The sequence below is a fragment of the Zeus faber genome (assembly GCF_960531495.2).
Source record: "Zeus faber genome assembly, chromosome: 3".
Lineage (NCBI taxonomy): Eukaryota > Metazoa > Chordata > Actinopteri > Zeiformes > Zeidae > Zeus > Zeus faber.
In genome coordinates, this window is record NC_137190.1 from 20,519,566 (window position 1) to 20,535,248 (window position 15,683).

The 15,683-nt window shown below is 43.5% G+C and overlaps 1 protein-coding gene across 1 annotated transcript; it reads left to right on the forward strand.

Annotated features, from left to right (window-relative positions):
* Positions 1–7,165: 7,165 nt before the first annotated feature.
* LOC307228598 (eukaryotic translation initiation factor 4 gamma 2-like) lies at positions 7,166–15,655 on the forward strand. The gene is made up of 20 exons (XM_079998306.1): positions 7,166–7,229; positions 7,358–7,423; positions 7,766–7,891; positions 8,001–8,103; positions 8,187–8,318; positions 8,414–8,480; positions 8,589–8,737; positions 9,828–9,935; positions 10,038–10,220; positions 10,949–11,087; positions 11,214–11,371; positions 11,583–11,693; positions 11,804–11,923; positions 12,029–12,124; positions 12,219–12,434; positions 12,544–12,802; positions 13,282–13,486; positions 13,605–13,807; positions 13,918–14,039; positions 14,311–15,655. Exons 7-20 carry the CDS (start codon positions 8,654–8,656, stop codon positions 14,374–14,376), a joined length of 2,070 nt encoding a protein of 689 aa, XP_079854432.1. The 5' UTR covers positions 7,166–7,229; positions 7,358–7,423; positions 7,766–7,891; positions 8,001–8,103; positions 8,187–8,318; positions 8,414–8,480; positions 8,589–8,653; the 3' UTR covers positions 14,377–15,655.
* Positions 15,656–15,683: the final 28 nt, after the last annotated feature.

The following is a 15,683-nucleotide window of genomic DNA, read 5'->3' on the forward strand; positions in this document are numbered from 1 at the left end:
AAACCTCCGCCGTGAAACAACTTTGCATTGCTTTGCATTTCAGCCGGATTTTGTGATGGTGAAGCTTGTTTGGGAGCCTTGGTTTTGTGAGGCGCGCGGGCCCCGGGAGTGGATTCCGCACTAATCACTGTTGACTTATTAAGTGCGAAGCTGCGATTTCATAAACGCCTTGTTCTATGTAGATTTTACGGCGCGGCATTGAATTAAAATGAAGAACTATTTTGGTCTGAAGTATATTTGTCATACATCTCAGACCTCGTTAACACAAAAACATGTTTTCTTTTTTAGGATATTTGACCTTTAAGTTCCAATCTGCGTCTTCTGCCACTTCATTCACATTAATATCTCTCCCGGTGTTAGGATAAGGACTGTAATGCATGAGTTACATTGATGGTATTTAATAGAGCGTTGTGAATGGGGTGATTGCAAGCACTGACACCCATTTCTCTGAGTAATTACCTGAGTAAGTGGAATCATGTTTTATATAGTGTATGTAGTGATTGGTATTGGTTATGCGTTCCCTCGTGTGAATTTTTCAACGCCGCCGAGTGTTTATTCAGTTGCTTTACAGTCCCCCTTTAGTTAGAGTTTAGTTATCTGCTAAACAATCCAGAAAAGTCAGCTGTGTCATCTCTTCTGCCGCAAACATCCTCCGTGTTCAAATGCAAAGCCAAGCCCTTTTCTCTTTATCAGAATTCCTCGAATAAAAGATACCATTACAAACTAAAGCAAAGTGTGGAGTGTGAAAGTGTGAACCGGAGAGCGGCCTACTCCCCGCACGGTGACATACACAGTTATAATAAGGCTGTTTTACGTGCCTGCATTATTAAATGCTTGAGTGTGGCTGCTTTGGAGACGTAACCTTACTGGACATCCATTAATACTTTGAACCTTTTTAGAAACCAGGTTGAGGCTTTGCTGCGACCTTGCCGCGGTCTTGCTCTGGTACAGAACATTTTGCGATTGAATGCCGCCTTTTTTTTTTACTTTCAGCCCTGCCAGGCATGTAAGCAGGCAACTAACCAAAGTGAATTCACAAATATATGATTCTGTTAGGTTTGACATAGCCTTAATGCAGCCCTAGTATATCAAATTACTGTTTAATATTGGAATATACGTAGATAGGTCTAGTCTTTTATAATGAATTGGTCAGTATTTGATGACACATGAATAAGATATAGTGCAAGGACTAGGTAAAATAGAAGAAGAATCATCTATTACTCGTCTCAGAGATGCACCGCATTCACCACATGCAGGGAGTGGGGATGACCACAAACACACCGAGGGAGTGGTGGTTGGAGAAATTCAGCCTCTGCATTTCCCCCAACCCCAGCTGTCCCTCCTCCAGGGGGCAGCCAGGGCCAGCGGGCAGCCTTCCCTACATCAGCGCCCGGGGACCAATTCCAGGTGTGGATCCATGTCATGGTCAGGGACAGGACAGGAGAGTGTTCTGTGTGTTTTTAATTGAGGGGTTTTTTTTGTGTGTTGGAGGAGACCCATGTGAGCACGGGGAGAACACGCAAACTCCACACAGAAGCCCCCCTAATCAGGAGATAACCCACCGGGGCACAGTGCCAACAGCGCCGCAGGCGGCAGCAGTGCAAGCACTGTGCAACCGTGCCACTCAAAGCTTATAGCACCTGGTATTCCCAGGCAGTCTCCCATCCAAGTCCTAACCAGGCCCGACCCTGTTTGGCTTCCGAGATCGGGCATATTCAGCGTGGCATGGCCGTAAGCATGCATATGATATTAAAAAACTTATAAAAAATAAATCATCTTAAATGGCAGCTGTCTCTTCTGAATGGGCCAATCTTGCATTAAAAGCCTATGTGTGAGAGAAGCAATCACTGCATAAATCATAGCAAAAAAAAGCATAGTTTACCGGTACTTCCTGCGTCTTGTTTGGACTCTAAATGAAACACTGCGCTACAAAGCTGCTGCCACTGAATGATTTTGATAAATGACCATTTTTACTTCCCTGCGATACGAGGGACAGTGCTTTTTCGGCGGCTCAATACACTCGTTCTTTGTCGTGTGGGTTCTTTGTGTGAGCGAAGAAGAGTTCACCTGAGCCCGACAGCGCCATTACACTGACTGATTTCCCGCTGTTCAAGAAGCGCCTCTCCTGTTATTTCGTCAGCCCGAGTAAATTGTCTGCAACACAGATAGCCGGGGGCAGCATACAACGTTTTATCAACCGGAACAGTGATTTATGTCATTAGGGGAACAAGCCACTTTAGCCACTGTAGACACATTTTGGCTGGGAGGATCGTTTGCTTTTTATAGAGAACGAAAGTCACCGTGTTTCTCCCTTTTAAAGTGGTTTGAAGCGTGACACCTGCTCCAGGGACAGAGCTCGGGTCCATCCTTTCCCCTCGAGGAAAACACGTGAAAGTAGCATATACGGTATCCGGGACGATGTTTATTCTTGCATAAACGGGAGGCTCAGAACACTACCGTAGAACTCATAAAAACATAATTTTCACCCTACAGCAACAATAGGCTATAGGGCTATAAACTTTTATACACACATTGTGATTGTGAACATGTCAAACAAATTTGTCAGAGTGATTATTGGTGCGTATCTTCTGACAATTATTACTTTAAAATGCTTGACAGACTGAGAAAAAAATAATAATAATAATAAATAGCTGCAGGCAGCAATACACGGGGTCCAGGGTTATCCGCCCTTTGTTAAAGTTCAATAGACAACTGTGCTTTGGCTCTCTGCTCCGGTGTGTTTTGTGACTGCAGAAGTTCATTTGTTCCAGCCTAGTTACAGTGTAATTCTATGATGTTTCCTACACCGCAACTAACGGAGTAGACCATTCTGCATGATTATGGCTGAAATGACATTGTAAATAAACAGAAAGCTGTCTTCACAATCATAATTATTTAATAAACCTATAAATAAATAAAGTGAGGTAAGTGGTTTGACTGACTTCAATTGTAGAGGATATATAGTGAAAGGCATTGTGTGTAGTGGGCTACACCAAAAACACAAAAGGAATGAAAATATTTCAAAACACGTATAACACAATAAAAACATGGTCTGTGCATTATGTCCAGCCCTGAAAGGCAGGAACCCTTTTGCTTTTGTTAACGAAAAACTGACATCACTCTCACTCACAGACAAGATGAATAAAACACAGTACGTAGTCGGGGCAGTCCCGACACGCCGTCATCCAAGTTTGTACCAGATCGGTCCATTATTGTGGAATAATTTTGTAAAAGAACTGTATTTTTTTATCATCGCAGCAACAGGCACATGCGCAAATGACGTCTCGCACAGGTCACATAATGGCATTGCAGTCTAGTGATTGGTCACCAACCGGGTGCTCACCAAGATGGCAGCACGTGCAGATGTTGCTGACGACTTTGAAAAATATATACATCTATGTCATACGTCATACACATAGCCCCAAGAAGAAAAAGAAAAAAATACTAAAAATATAAAAATTGTATATCCTGTATAAAAATATACAGAATATACAAATTAATTACACTAATCCTGATTACAGACGAAAATATGCGATGGCTCTTTCTTAAATGACGGTGATCAAACTCCCCCCAATCCCCACGGGGGGGCTTCAAATCGAGAGCGGGGGCCTCCTGCAGCCACGCTCGGCGCTCAGAGCTCGGGAATGTCCAGCAAATACCACCTCCCGTTCCGTGCCGGCGGCAGGGGTCCAGGGGCGCGGGAATCAGACTCAGGGCCTGTGCTGATGACTCAGACGCTCCCTCAAGCCCCACACAATTTGCCATGTCTGACATCCACCGTCTCTCTCTCTCTCTCTCTCTCTCTCTCTCGCAGCACCTCCATGAAGGGTGTGCGGAGAATGTTAACCGCACAATCAGCGGGAGCAAGGTAGAGAGCGTCGCGCGTTAACCAGCAATGATCTCGAACGTTCGCACCCCGCCGCCAGCGTCTCCACCGGGGCATGGGTCACACTCCGTGAGCGACGGTGAGGTTTTGGGGGGCTGCCCTCTCTGTACGACCCCGCCCTCTATAAATCTATAAACATACGGTACGGGTGACGTAAGTTGGGCGTGAAATAAAAAACCGACTCTTGTTTTGGTGGCTGCCGGTGCGGGGGGGTGGGGGGGTGGAGGGCGGTTCCAATAAGCAGGTTTAAATGAATAATTCAAATGTGCTACCTTTGTTCTTAATGTAATTCATAGTGGGAGTTTTTGTTTTTTTTTCTTTTCTTTTCTTTTTTTACTGAATTGCGCAGTCAATTAAATTTGCATTCCAAAGAGGATTTTTTTTTTTACCCCCCCCCCTTCCTGCTGTTGCTATCGCTTAATAGAACGACTTTGAACTTGTTGACCCCTTCACTGTGAAAAGTAGAGCGCAAAACAAGTCGTGTGTGTGTGTGTGTGTGTGTGTGTGTGGGTGCGTGCGTGTATGCGTGCGTTCCACCGGTTTTCCAGCTTATGTCGATGATCTATTCCAAGTCGAAGCTGTTAAGTGGTTTGGTGGGCCAGGCTTTTACTTGTATTTAGTGAGACTCGGGGTGTCTTGGAGAATAGGTCGCTTGAACCCCCCCCATCCCCATCCCCATCCCCATCCCGCATGATTGTGTCGCCTGGTGAGCGCCATGGCAACAAAAGGTGGGCTACACCGCCACCTGCCGGCGTCGCGCAGAGAGCCAGCTTAAATGCGGGTTTAGATTCGGTTGAACGAGTTGTCGCGTTCTCGTTAGAAGTGCGACTCGGTTAAACCTGTGGAGTCGCACGCAAGCCCAAAACAAAAAATTAATAATAATTTAAAAATGATAATTTGATCAGCGCGCTCTCGTATGAGATGCATTATTGGCGATATAGTGTTGTTATTAATATTATAGTAAAATGAATTAAAAAAAAATATATATATATATATATACAGTCTCGGTTGTGTTTGTGACCAGATATATTTCCCCATTCGCTGCCAGTTCACTTTGAAATAATCGAATTTTGAATTCATCGGTCGAATTTCTTGAATTTTTATTTTTTTTTGTCAGGAAAATAGGTCACACGGCTGGACTCACGCTCATCTTTTTTTTTTTCTTCTCCGCTTTAAAAAATAAATAAATAAAAATCAAATCAAATCAAAATGAAAAGAACAATAATTATTGACTTGGCAGGAGCCTGAGCAACGCCTCGGGCGCCGTTCACCCCCGAGCGGCCGTGTTCCTCTGGATGTGGGTGAGACTTGCAGCTCGTTTCGGGGGGGAAACAACAAGCGCTTCGTTGCGCAACAGCCGTAGTTTCACTGTGACGCGCGGGCTGCGTGAGGGAGAAATGACGCAGTTTGGTGCTGCGTTCAAGTGAGGTCGGAACTCGGGGAAAACCCAGACACCCCCCAACCCCCCACCCCCTTGCGTGGAAGTGCGAAGGAGCGGCCATTCGGGTCACTCTTCGCTCCGGCCCGAGCTTTGTCTGACCCCGCACTACACCGCTCCGTGGTGGGGGTCGGCTGCTCCGCAGTCCCGCGGACGCCCGTTGGCCGCCGGCGCGTTGTCGCAATTAGTACGTTATCGCCCGTTCGCGCCCACTTGAGCCGGGCCGGGGTCGTTGGAGATCGACGGGGAGTTTGCGCCGACGCGATGAAGCGAGAACGTGAATTGAGCATCGGCTCGTCTTGCCCCGAAAGGTGTCCTCTCCCCGATAACAGCGGCGTTCGTCCAAAAAAAAAAACAACCGAACAAACGGGACACGGATTATTATGCATGACTCACCAAAGTGAACATTAAGGACGAGGAAACCCTTCACGACAATGAATCGTTTTTTTACTAACGTTTCTTAATCGTGACGAGGTTATAGCTGCGGGGGGGGGGGGGGGCGTCCGGTGACGAACGACCCGGGATTACCGATTTCCGACTCCCCCGCGAATGCAGCACGAGCCCGGCACCCATAAAGCCGCTCCGCTGATCCCTCCTTCTCTCTAACGCTAGCGGAAGCACCGAGCACTGCGCGGCCTCGACACGACGCCCCAGCTCTCCTTGCTTTTTTTTTTTTTTTAATTTTTTTTCCTCTCCTCATACTATATAAACGCGGAGTGTGAACCTAACCGGGGCTCCCCGACCTAAAGGTACCGTTGTGCTCTTCCGACGTTTTCTTCTTCCCTTTTCGGCCGCGCGTTACTTTCGTGTCCTTATAAAATCGTTGACCGCTTTGTTACCCGGATGTTCAGCCTAATTAGCTAGCCGGTGGAATCAGCTCGGCGTAAACGGCGTTTCGCTCCAAACGGGACCCTCCGCACGACGCAGCCGGGAAGAAACCGTTACGACGCTCGACGTGGTCGTTCAAACGTTACGGTGTGGAAGCCGTTTTATGTTTTTCTATATATATATATATATTTATTTATTTATTTATTTTTTTCCGTGTCGACGTAATCGCTAAGCTAACGTTAGCTCCCCCTCCTTTGTTTCCGATGCGTCGAACCTAGCTAGCAAGGCTGTCTTCCTTCCTCTTCGCCTTTTTTTTTTTTTCATGGCCGCTTCCATTACCGGCCTCCCGCTCCTGCACGCCCGACCCCGCGCCGTGTGCGTACGTGAGACATGTGCCCGTTATGGCGGATTGTTTCGTTGGTCGGATTGATCGTTTTGGATTAACGACTAGTCCGCGTCGCTTGACGTTTTAAAGGGCTTTTTTTTTTTTTTTTTTTTCCCGTTAACCACCCATCCAAGCGTACGGGCCTTGTACGGGCTCGATCTGCCTCACGATGTCACTGTTAAGACCCCCTCCCTTTTTTTTTTTTTTCTCTCTCTCTCGCTCTCTTCCTCCAAAAAAAAAAAAAGAAACGTTGATGGAATCGCCAGACTGGCAGCATCATCTTTCAATTTCACTTTTGAAAACGTAAAGCTTGTGAAATGTATAATCACCCTTTGAGATATTTGCGGCTCATCATCTGCCCCGTGTCTGAACAGGCCTTACTGCGTTAGCATTTATTTTTTAGATGCGTTGCCAATTCCCCCCCCTATTTAAACTTTCACCTTTTTTTTTTTTTTTCCCCGTTGCTGTACTTTGTGTGTGCTGTTGTGGCACCGCAATATCCCTCGGGGGTGGATGGTCTGCCCTGGAAGGGGGTTTGGTCTCTTGTAACTGGCTTTTAACACATCTTTCTTCTCTTTTTAGGTCGTGTTTTTACCAGCCTCTATCCCTTGCAAATCATTCTAAGATATAATTGCTTGTCCAGCCGCCAAAGTGGAGAGTGTTGCTGCAGAAAGGGGTGCTTGTCGTCCTAGGTATCCAAACATCACCTTATTGACATTATTTACAGCAGCGCGCACACACACACACACACACACACCGCGCACTCTTACATAATAGTCTTAGACTTCTAGAATACTTATTTTCTCTTTTTGTTGCGTAGTGCTCCTGTGGGGGAAGGTGGAGATTTGGGTTCACCTCAGCACCATCTCCAGACTGTGGGCAACAGGTACAGCTGGAGCACTAAGCTTGGACATTCACATATTTAAACACGTTTTTTTTTTTTTTTTTTTTGGTTTTTGTTTTTTTCTTTATAGAACCACACGGCCAATCTTAAAGATAGAATCTGATGTTGGCTTAAAACGCCCTCAAAACTTGTGTGGGGGAACTTGAGCTCTATTCACAACTTCTTGACCACATATGTACATATTTTGAATAAAACTCTGTAGTCTTTGTAGCCCAAGAATCTAGTAAACTCAATTTTATGCAAAGTTGACTGTGCATATGAAAGCCTTATGCAGCAAATACGAAACGGAGTAATAAAAGTTGACCACCACTTTGTTTCTTGCAGCAAGTTCCTGGATAAAACCCAAGGAACTAGCGCTCAGCGATGGGTCCCTTCTAGAACCACTAGACAAGATGTAAGCGCCTCAAATGAAAAGGCAAGACATGACGCAATCTTCCGGAGAGTGAGAGGGTACGTCTGCACCGTGATGTGAAGGCAAAGCAACTCATTAATAATATGTCAAACATTTTTAATTGAGTATGAAAACCGGAAACATTTTTTCATGTTTTTATTTCCTTAGCATACTTAATAAGCTGACCCCTGAGAAGTTTGACAAACTATGCCTTGATCTTCTGAATGTGGGCATAGATTCCAAACTTGTCTTAAAAGGAATCACCTTATTAGTAAGTATTTACTTGAGCAATGCTTTTCTCTCCCTGTAGTTTCTCAAAATGGTCTATTATAGTACTGTAATTTTTCTTTTTAGATTGTTGATAAAGCCCTCGAAGAACCCAAGTTCAGCTTGCTCTATGCTCAGCTATGTCTCCGCCTCGCAGAAGATGCTCCAAACTTTGAGAGCCCATTACCAGAGATCCAAACATCACAGAAGCAAAACACCGTAAGGCAACCTAAAAGCCAAACTAAGAATCATCCACAAAGTGCTCTGCTTATGTTGAAGACTGTCTTAATCTCTGGCTGTATGTTCTTGTTTAGACATTCAGACGGCTCCTTATTTCTAAGCTCCAGGATGAGTTTGAGAACCGCACCAGAAATGTTGAAAGTGAGGTTTTTTGTTTTTTTTTCCCCTTGGCTACAAATGTTCCTGCATTCTTTGAAGTTGCTCCAAGCTGTTTTCATTTCAACTTTTTATATATATATATTTCCATAGTTTATGAAAAACAGGAAACCCTCACCTCTGAGGAGGAAGAACAGCGGGCGATTGCCAAGATCAAGATGCTGGGAAACATCAAATTCATCGGGGAACTTGGCAAGCTCAACCTTATCCATGAGTCCATTCTACATAAGTGCATCAAAACGGTAAGTAAAGTGCCGTGCCTTTTTTTTTTTTTTTTTTTTTTTTTTTTTAAATATAGACTGATCAGAAATGAAAGGTCTTATCTGGGAATGCTAATTTAGAACTTGTATATTTTTTCCTGACAGACGACCCTTGTTAACCCATCATTAACAGTTATCAGACAAAATAATAAGGGCACTGTCCCACCCTAGAAAAGTGAATTCTGGTCTTATTATTTATTGCACTTCACAAATTATACCTCCAAGTATTAAAACTTTTTAATTGTTTTATTAGGAGGGACAATTCCCCGCCCCAAATCGTTATATTTGCATTGAACAACCAAATCAGATTGGACTCACAAAAATGAATCGGATACAGCCCTAGAAATTAATAGCGGACTCACAAAATAAATCCTCCACATGTTTAATGGGCCGTCCCTCCCCTCGTGCACAGCGCATCAAGCTGAAGTGACGGGCGGCGCAACTGAAGTTGTTTCTACTGAAGCCCTTGAACATGGGCTGGAAGGCAGTCAATCATAATCAAACGATCATTGTGTTTTATATTTCACCACTCCTATAACTTTCACCAGCAAATAAATGCAAAAAAATATTTAATTTGCGGTGATAACTGTAATTGTAGTAATCGTCACAGCCCTAGTTGCACGTGTTGCCCCCTTGAGTTGTTTAAAATAGATTCTATAGCCTGTTTTTCTTTTACCATGCAACAAACTTTTTCTTTTTTTTTTTTTTTACTGATAGTATTAATCGGTCACAATTATTTTTTCATTTAAATGGTTAATTATGAACATCCCTAGTCTAATTGTTTTCCTTGGAGGTATTGACGGTTGATACTAAAGCTCCGGGTCAAGCAATTGACATTAACTATTTATAAAAGTTGAATGTTATATCCAATTGGTATTGTGTTAGTTTAGTTGTTTTTAAAATCACTTAATCAAGCTTAAATGGTTTATCTGAACTTAAGTCTATGTTAGAAGGCTTAATATTGCCCACAAACTCTCCTGGCCATTGCTTTAAAAAAAAAAAAAAAGTTAGTAATTATGTTCTACTTGTAGTATCTTGCAGCATGTTTAAATTCCTTGTAATTTTGCTGTAGCTCTTGGAAAAGAAGAAAACCCAACTGAAGGACATGGGGGAAGACTTGGAATGCCTCTGCCAGATTATGAGAACAGTGGGGCCCAGACTGGATCACAAGAAGGCTAAAGTAAGCATTTAGGAAGGAAGCCTTTATTCCTGATCCTCATATCGACTGGAACATAAAAAAAATTTCCTTGACTAGGTCTGATGTATAACTTTTTCCTCCTAGTCTTTAATGGATCAGTACTTCACACGCATGCGCTCCTTGATGGAGAGCAAGGAATTGCCGGCGAGAATTTGCTTCTTGTTACAAGATATCGTGGAGTTGCGAGGGAACAGTTGGGTGCCACGGAAACCTTTTCTGGACAACACACCAAAAACGATCAACCAAATTCATCAGGATGCAGTTAAGGTTTGTTGTTCTCCAACCCAATTATCACCTGGACAAATCGCCACCCAGTGCAAACATCCCACAATACAATTCTTGACAAGAATCTTTCAAGAGATGAGCGCGCCGCACGATAGTTCACATCATACTGGTGCTGGGCAGTGTACAGACTTAACCGCGTTTTATCAATATATTTTCAAACAAGATGTAGGATGAGGCAATACTGTATCTGTATAGTTAGATGTTGCGTGAAGATGCATAACCCGTTTCTACTGTAAAGCCGTGCCAGTGTTTGCCTTTCCGACAGTCTCCGCAAACCTGGTGATTTTTAAGTCGCTTGGGGGGGGGGGGGGAATCATGGCCATGTTTTTTGGCCTCGTTTCAGAGATGGGTGGCTGTTAAGAAAATCTGACTAGCAACTTTTACGTTTATGGTTGCTATTCTCCCCCAATGCAAAGGTTCCTAACCACGGGGCATTTACCCCCGTGCCGGGGGGGATTTTTAGAAGGGTTCTGAGCACTTACGCTGTCAATTATAGTTCTTACAAAGAAAGAATCTCAATCGGCAGGTTAGACTTGTTTAGAAAATAAATCCGTAAATCAGCCATGGAAATTGCAATTGGTCAACCTCGAAATCTTTCATTGTGACTATTGATCTAATTTAACGCTCCTATAAGTAGATTTGTTTAATAAAACCAAACAAATTAGATTTGACAGTTTTCTTTTTACTTTTCCCTTAAATCTATTTTGTAGGATTTGGGTGTGTTTATTCCACCAATGGGCGACGACAGGAGGAATGACTTTCTGATGGAAAGCCACTTCCTGTCGGCCGCAAACAGACTACACAGGGGAACTTTGGGAGGTTTGGCTGACATGTTTGGACAAATGCCTGGTAAGTCGACTCCCAACAACGGTACAGGACATTGTAACATTTCCAGAGCGTGTATAGTTATGACTACTTGCTTTATTTAGTATAATGAACTGAATATTTAGATGTTTGATTTTTTTGGTTCAGTAGGAAATGGCATCGGCACAGGTCCCGGGGTGATTGAAGACTGCTTTTCCTCAATGGGGCGTGAACGTATGAACCCACGTTTCAACGACCACAATGGGCACGCCGCCCCTCTGCTACCATCTCCGTTCATGGGAAACAGACCCTTCATCAAACCAAACCAAGTAAATGCGACTATTCACCATTCGATTCAGTAGAAATATTATTTTTAACAAAATGACAATTGCTGCCAGCTTTCAGTATATCTTCTGAATTAGTTCAGTGCAATATTTTGTAATGTAAATCAGTATAGTAATAGCTTATTACTATGATAGTTTCAACTTCAGCAGTTGGGAATACTTAATGTGTTGTATTCACTGCCGTTTCCTCCTTAAGGTGCCACTACTGTTCAACAACCAAAACCAGATTCACTCTTTGCAGCAACAGTCTCAGTCGAAGGACATGAACCCACATTTCATCAAGAACGGACGACTCAATGTTGATAAAGTCAGTTTGAACCCCCCCAAAATGTTTTGTCATTCAGTAATAAAAGGGCTGGAATTTAATTATTATTAAGCAATAAATAATTTTCTATGGTTTTTATTTTTCCCTTCCAGATCAGTTTAAGACCAGCACAGTCATTTCTTTTGAATAAAAACCGGTTGACCAAGCTGCAACCACAGACTCCGAGCATGATTCCACCAAGCGCTCAGCCTATAACGCCTCCTCTGGGACAGGTAGAGAGCTGCAAACATCCCAACTCGCACCTGAGTTTGTATGAGGGGCCTCAGCCAAAAGAAAATAACCTTTTTTTTTTTTTTTTTTTTTTTAACCTTTCACAGCTGGGCTTGAAAAATAACGCTCCACCAATTCAGGAGAAGCCTCCAAAGTCCATCAAGAAAGTTTCCCTTTCAAAGGAAGAATTGCTGAAATTGACTGTAAGTAGTTTTTTTTTTTTTTTTTTTTAATTTGTCCTCAGAAGTCTTCGTGTTCAGTTTCATGGCAGTATCTGACGGTTTCTGCTTCCTCTAGGAAACGATGCTGTCAAACTACCTGAACACCCAGAACATGGAGGAAGCTGTGCTGTGTGTCAGAGAGATGAGGGCTTCCAAGCATCATCACACTGAGATCTTGAGGAAAATGGTGGTCTGTTCCCTCGATCGCCAGGATGAAGACCGGGAGCGAACCAGCGCCTTGATCCAAGCACTCTGCACCGATGGCCTCGTCACAGGCGAAAGCATCCTACAGGTCTGTTTTACTGAGTTGTAGAGACCAGAGTCGGGGACTTCTTTTTAAAGGAGATCTTGATTTTGGGTGCTTGTCTTAAAGTCATTTTTCTTCACTGCTCTCTTGACAGGCGGCTGTCGGTGTTCTAGACCAGACTCCCAACGTAGAGTTAAATGTTCCCAAGGTGAAGTCCTACTTGGCCCAGTTTGTGTCTTTGGCCGTTACCGCTGAGCTGGTGAGCATCGCAGCTCTGGCCGACCTCCTGGAGAACGGCACACACTTCCCTCTGTTCCTGCTCTGCCTGCAGCAGATGGCCAAGCTCAAGGATCACGACTGGCTGGCCGACCTGGTGCAGCAGAGCAAGGTCAACCTGCAGAAGATGCTACCTGGTAAGTGAACTTTAGGGACTCTTGACTGCTTGGAATACAAGTAAAAATACCAACGTTATTAATGCAACTCATAAAACCTAGACCGCCTCACTCAGGCTATAAACTTACATATTCAAGCCAAGATTAAATGCACTAGCTACTTCATTGTCTTTCATTTCTTAAATATTTCTCTTCAGATTTTGTAAAGGTAAGACCCTAAAGACAGCCTCTGGTGGCAAAGCAGTAGTTTTAGGGTTTGAGCGCCTCAAATGTTGTGAAGCGGAAGAACTTGACTAATTTGGACTAAATTGTATGGATAAATCACATTCCTAATTTACGTTGACATTAGGACATCATGAAGACTACTTAATGACTTGAGGCCTGACATTTGGAAAACTGAATAATACATTTTGAGACTTGAAGGACCTGCTTGTGCCTGTGAAGGTGGTTGTGTTTTTGGCCCTTGGCTTCTGCTCACAGCCTCCTCTTCCTGTGTGCAGAAAGTGACCAGAATAAGGACAGAATGCTGGAAGTCCTGGAGGACAAAGGCCTGGGCTTCCTGTTTCCTTTAATGAAGCTGGAGAAGGAGCTTCTGAAGCAGCTGGAGACAGACCAGACTCCCCAGTCCATCTACAAATGGATCAAGGACAACGTTTCCCCCAAACTCCACACCGACAAAGGCTTTGTCAACATTCTCGTCACCAGGTACAGAGGTGTAGCTCGGTGGATAAATACCTTAATCCCTGGAGGGGGAATTATTCATTTATTTATTTTATTTATTTTCCCCTCTTCTCCTTGGTATTGACTCTTGGTCCTCCACCAGCTTCCTGCAGTACATCACTGATAAGATGGAAGTGGACGAGGAGCAGCTTGTGGCCCCCACCAAGGAACAGCTGGACCAGGAGAAGCAGCTGCTGCTGGGCTTCAAACCAGTGATGCAGAAGTTTCTGCACGACCACGTTGACCTTCAAGTCAGCGCCCTGTACGCACTGCAGGTCCACTGCAACTCCAAGGCTTTCCCAAAAGGTACAAACACTATGGGATGGGGGTGGGGCTCAACGGGGCTTTGTTTGTGCTGACAAAGCAACAAAATGACCTTGCCACTTTTTGTGATGCACTGTATTGTTTCCCTGCAGGCATGTTGCTGCGCTACTTTGTAAACTTGTACGATATGGAAATAATAGAAGAAGAAGCCTTCCTGGCATGGAAAGAAGACATTACCCAAGAGTTCCCTGGAAAGGGAAAAGCATTATTTCAGGTGACTTGTTTTAACAATATTGCCCCCAAAAACAGAATGAAATATCAAGTTTGAGTAATCTTAGTTTACATATTAAACTACAGAATCGCCACGCAAACCTGTCACATTGCCATATTTAGTTCAGGTTGAAAGTGTTCCACCTAAATGAATAGTCATTGCAGTCGATTCAGAAGGAATCTTTGAACACTTCCCTCCACTTTCACAGTTTAAATAAGCACTAGTGTATAATCACAGCCACGGTAGCTTCTAACTGGGATCTCGTCTCGTGCAGGTGAACCAGTGGCTGACCTGGCTGGAGACGGCTGAGGAGGAGGAGTCTGATGAGGAAGATGACTAAATAACTGGACAAAGCCTTATGGAGTGTGGGGATGCAATGAATAAAACAGCCCCTCGTCTCGTTCCACCCCCCCCACCTCAGCCTGAGCTGACCGGTTTTAATTTTACTATATAATCTGTGTTTAAGTTCAATCTATGAAATAATTTGTCTGTCTCTTAATCACACACTCGTTTCCTCGCGCGTGCGGCTCTGATCTGGCCTGAAGTCTGTAAGGTTAGAGTCCATGTACGTGGTCGTCACACCAGAGTGGAGTGTTTTTATATTTTTGAAAATGTCCTTTTTTATACTATTTTAATTCTCTAACAAAACAATGGAAATGTACTTTCCTCAGCATCATCACGCGGGTTGTTGCAATGTTCCTTAACACTAATCCTCCGATAAATTACAGACTTATAATGCAGTATTTATAAGTTTGGGGGTTTTTTCCCACATCTTCATGCCCTCAAAGTTTATTTAATCTTTCATCCCATTTCAAATAAAAACGATATGAATCTTGATTTGTGCATCTCTGCAATAATCAATTATTTTTTTTTTTCCCTGCCCCTCACAGTATGAAATCTTAAGATATGGAATTATGCCACCACGCTTGATCGTCACTGTTCCTTGATACTTGAACCTTTGTTTCTTTTTTTTTTTTTTTCTTTTTGTTAAACATCCTGTTAATTTACTTGACTGCCACCTTGGTCTCAGATTGTGCCAAAGGAACATTTGTTTTCAGTATTTCAAAATCGGTCAGTTTTGAAAGTTTCCCATTGTTGTGACAAGTTGACCTTTGTCTAATCAAGACGACAATGTAAGAATCATGATAATGCAACTTTATATTTTAAAATGTTACAGTATTGTAAGGGCTAGGAATGTTTACTGTGCAGTCACTGTCCTTTCAATAAAGTTTAAACTCACTTTGTCCAGAACCTCCCTGCTGTGACGCAGTTAATGCTTCAGTAGCTGTAGCCCCTCAGCCTGAGGATTACCCTTACATAACTCCTAAACTGAGGGAACCTAAAACGCTGCCTGATCTTAAAATCTCCTTAGGGATCATTCAACATTCCCGGTCCAACATTGCTTCAGCCCAAACAGACTTCAGTGAAAGAATTATCCGCTTTGTTTTTTTTGTTGTGGGGGGGCTTGACTTATCGAGGTTCAAACGAGGAATGTCAACCAATTTTAAACTGGCCACCCATCCTGTGAAATAAGGGGAATTGCACCTTCCAGCATCTCAAAAGCAGAGTAATGGCGTCTTTCAGTTATGGAAAAAAAAATAAAATAAACGCGTTTCAAATGCTGCTTCGTTCTGAATGATTTCCTGC

Bases quoted from the DNA above. Each gene is read 5' to 3' on its own strand.
- LOC307228598 (XM_079998306.1), top strand. From the start codon at position 8,654: ATGCTGGGAAACATCAAATTCATCGGGGAACTTGGCAAGCTCAACCTT. The intron at 9,936-10,037 runs GTAAGCATTTAG...TTTTCCTCCTAG, and splicing joins TGGATCACAAGAAGGCTAAA to TCTTTAATGGATCAGTACTT. The intron at 11,694-11,803 runs GTCAGTTTGAAC...TTTCCCTTCCAG, and splicing joins GACGACTCAATGTTGATAAA to ATCAGTTTAAGACCAGCACA.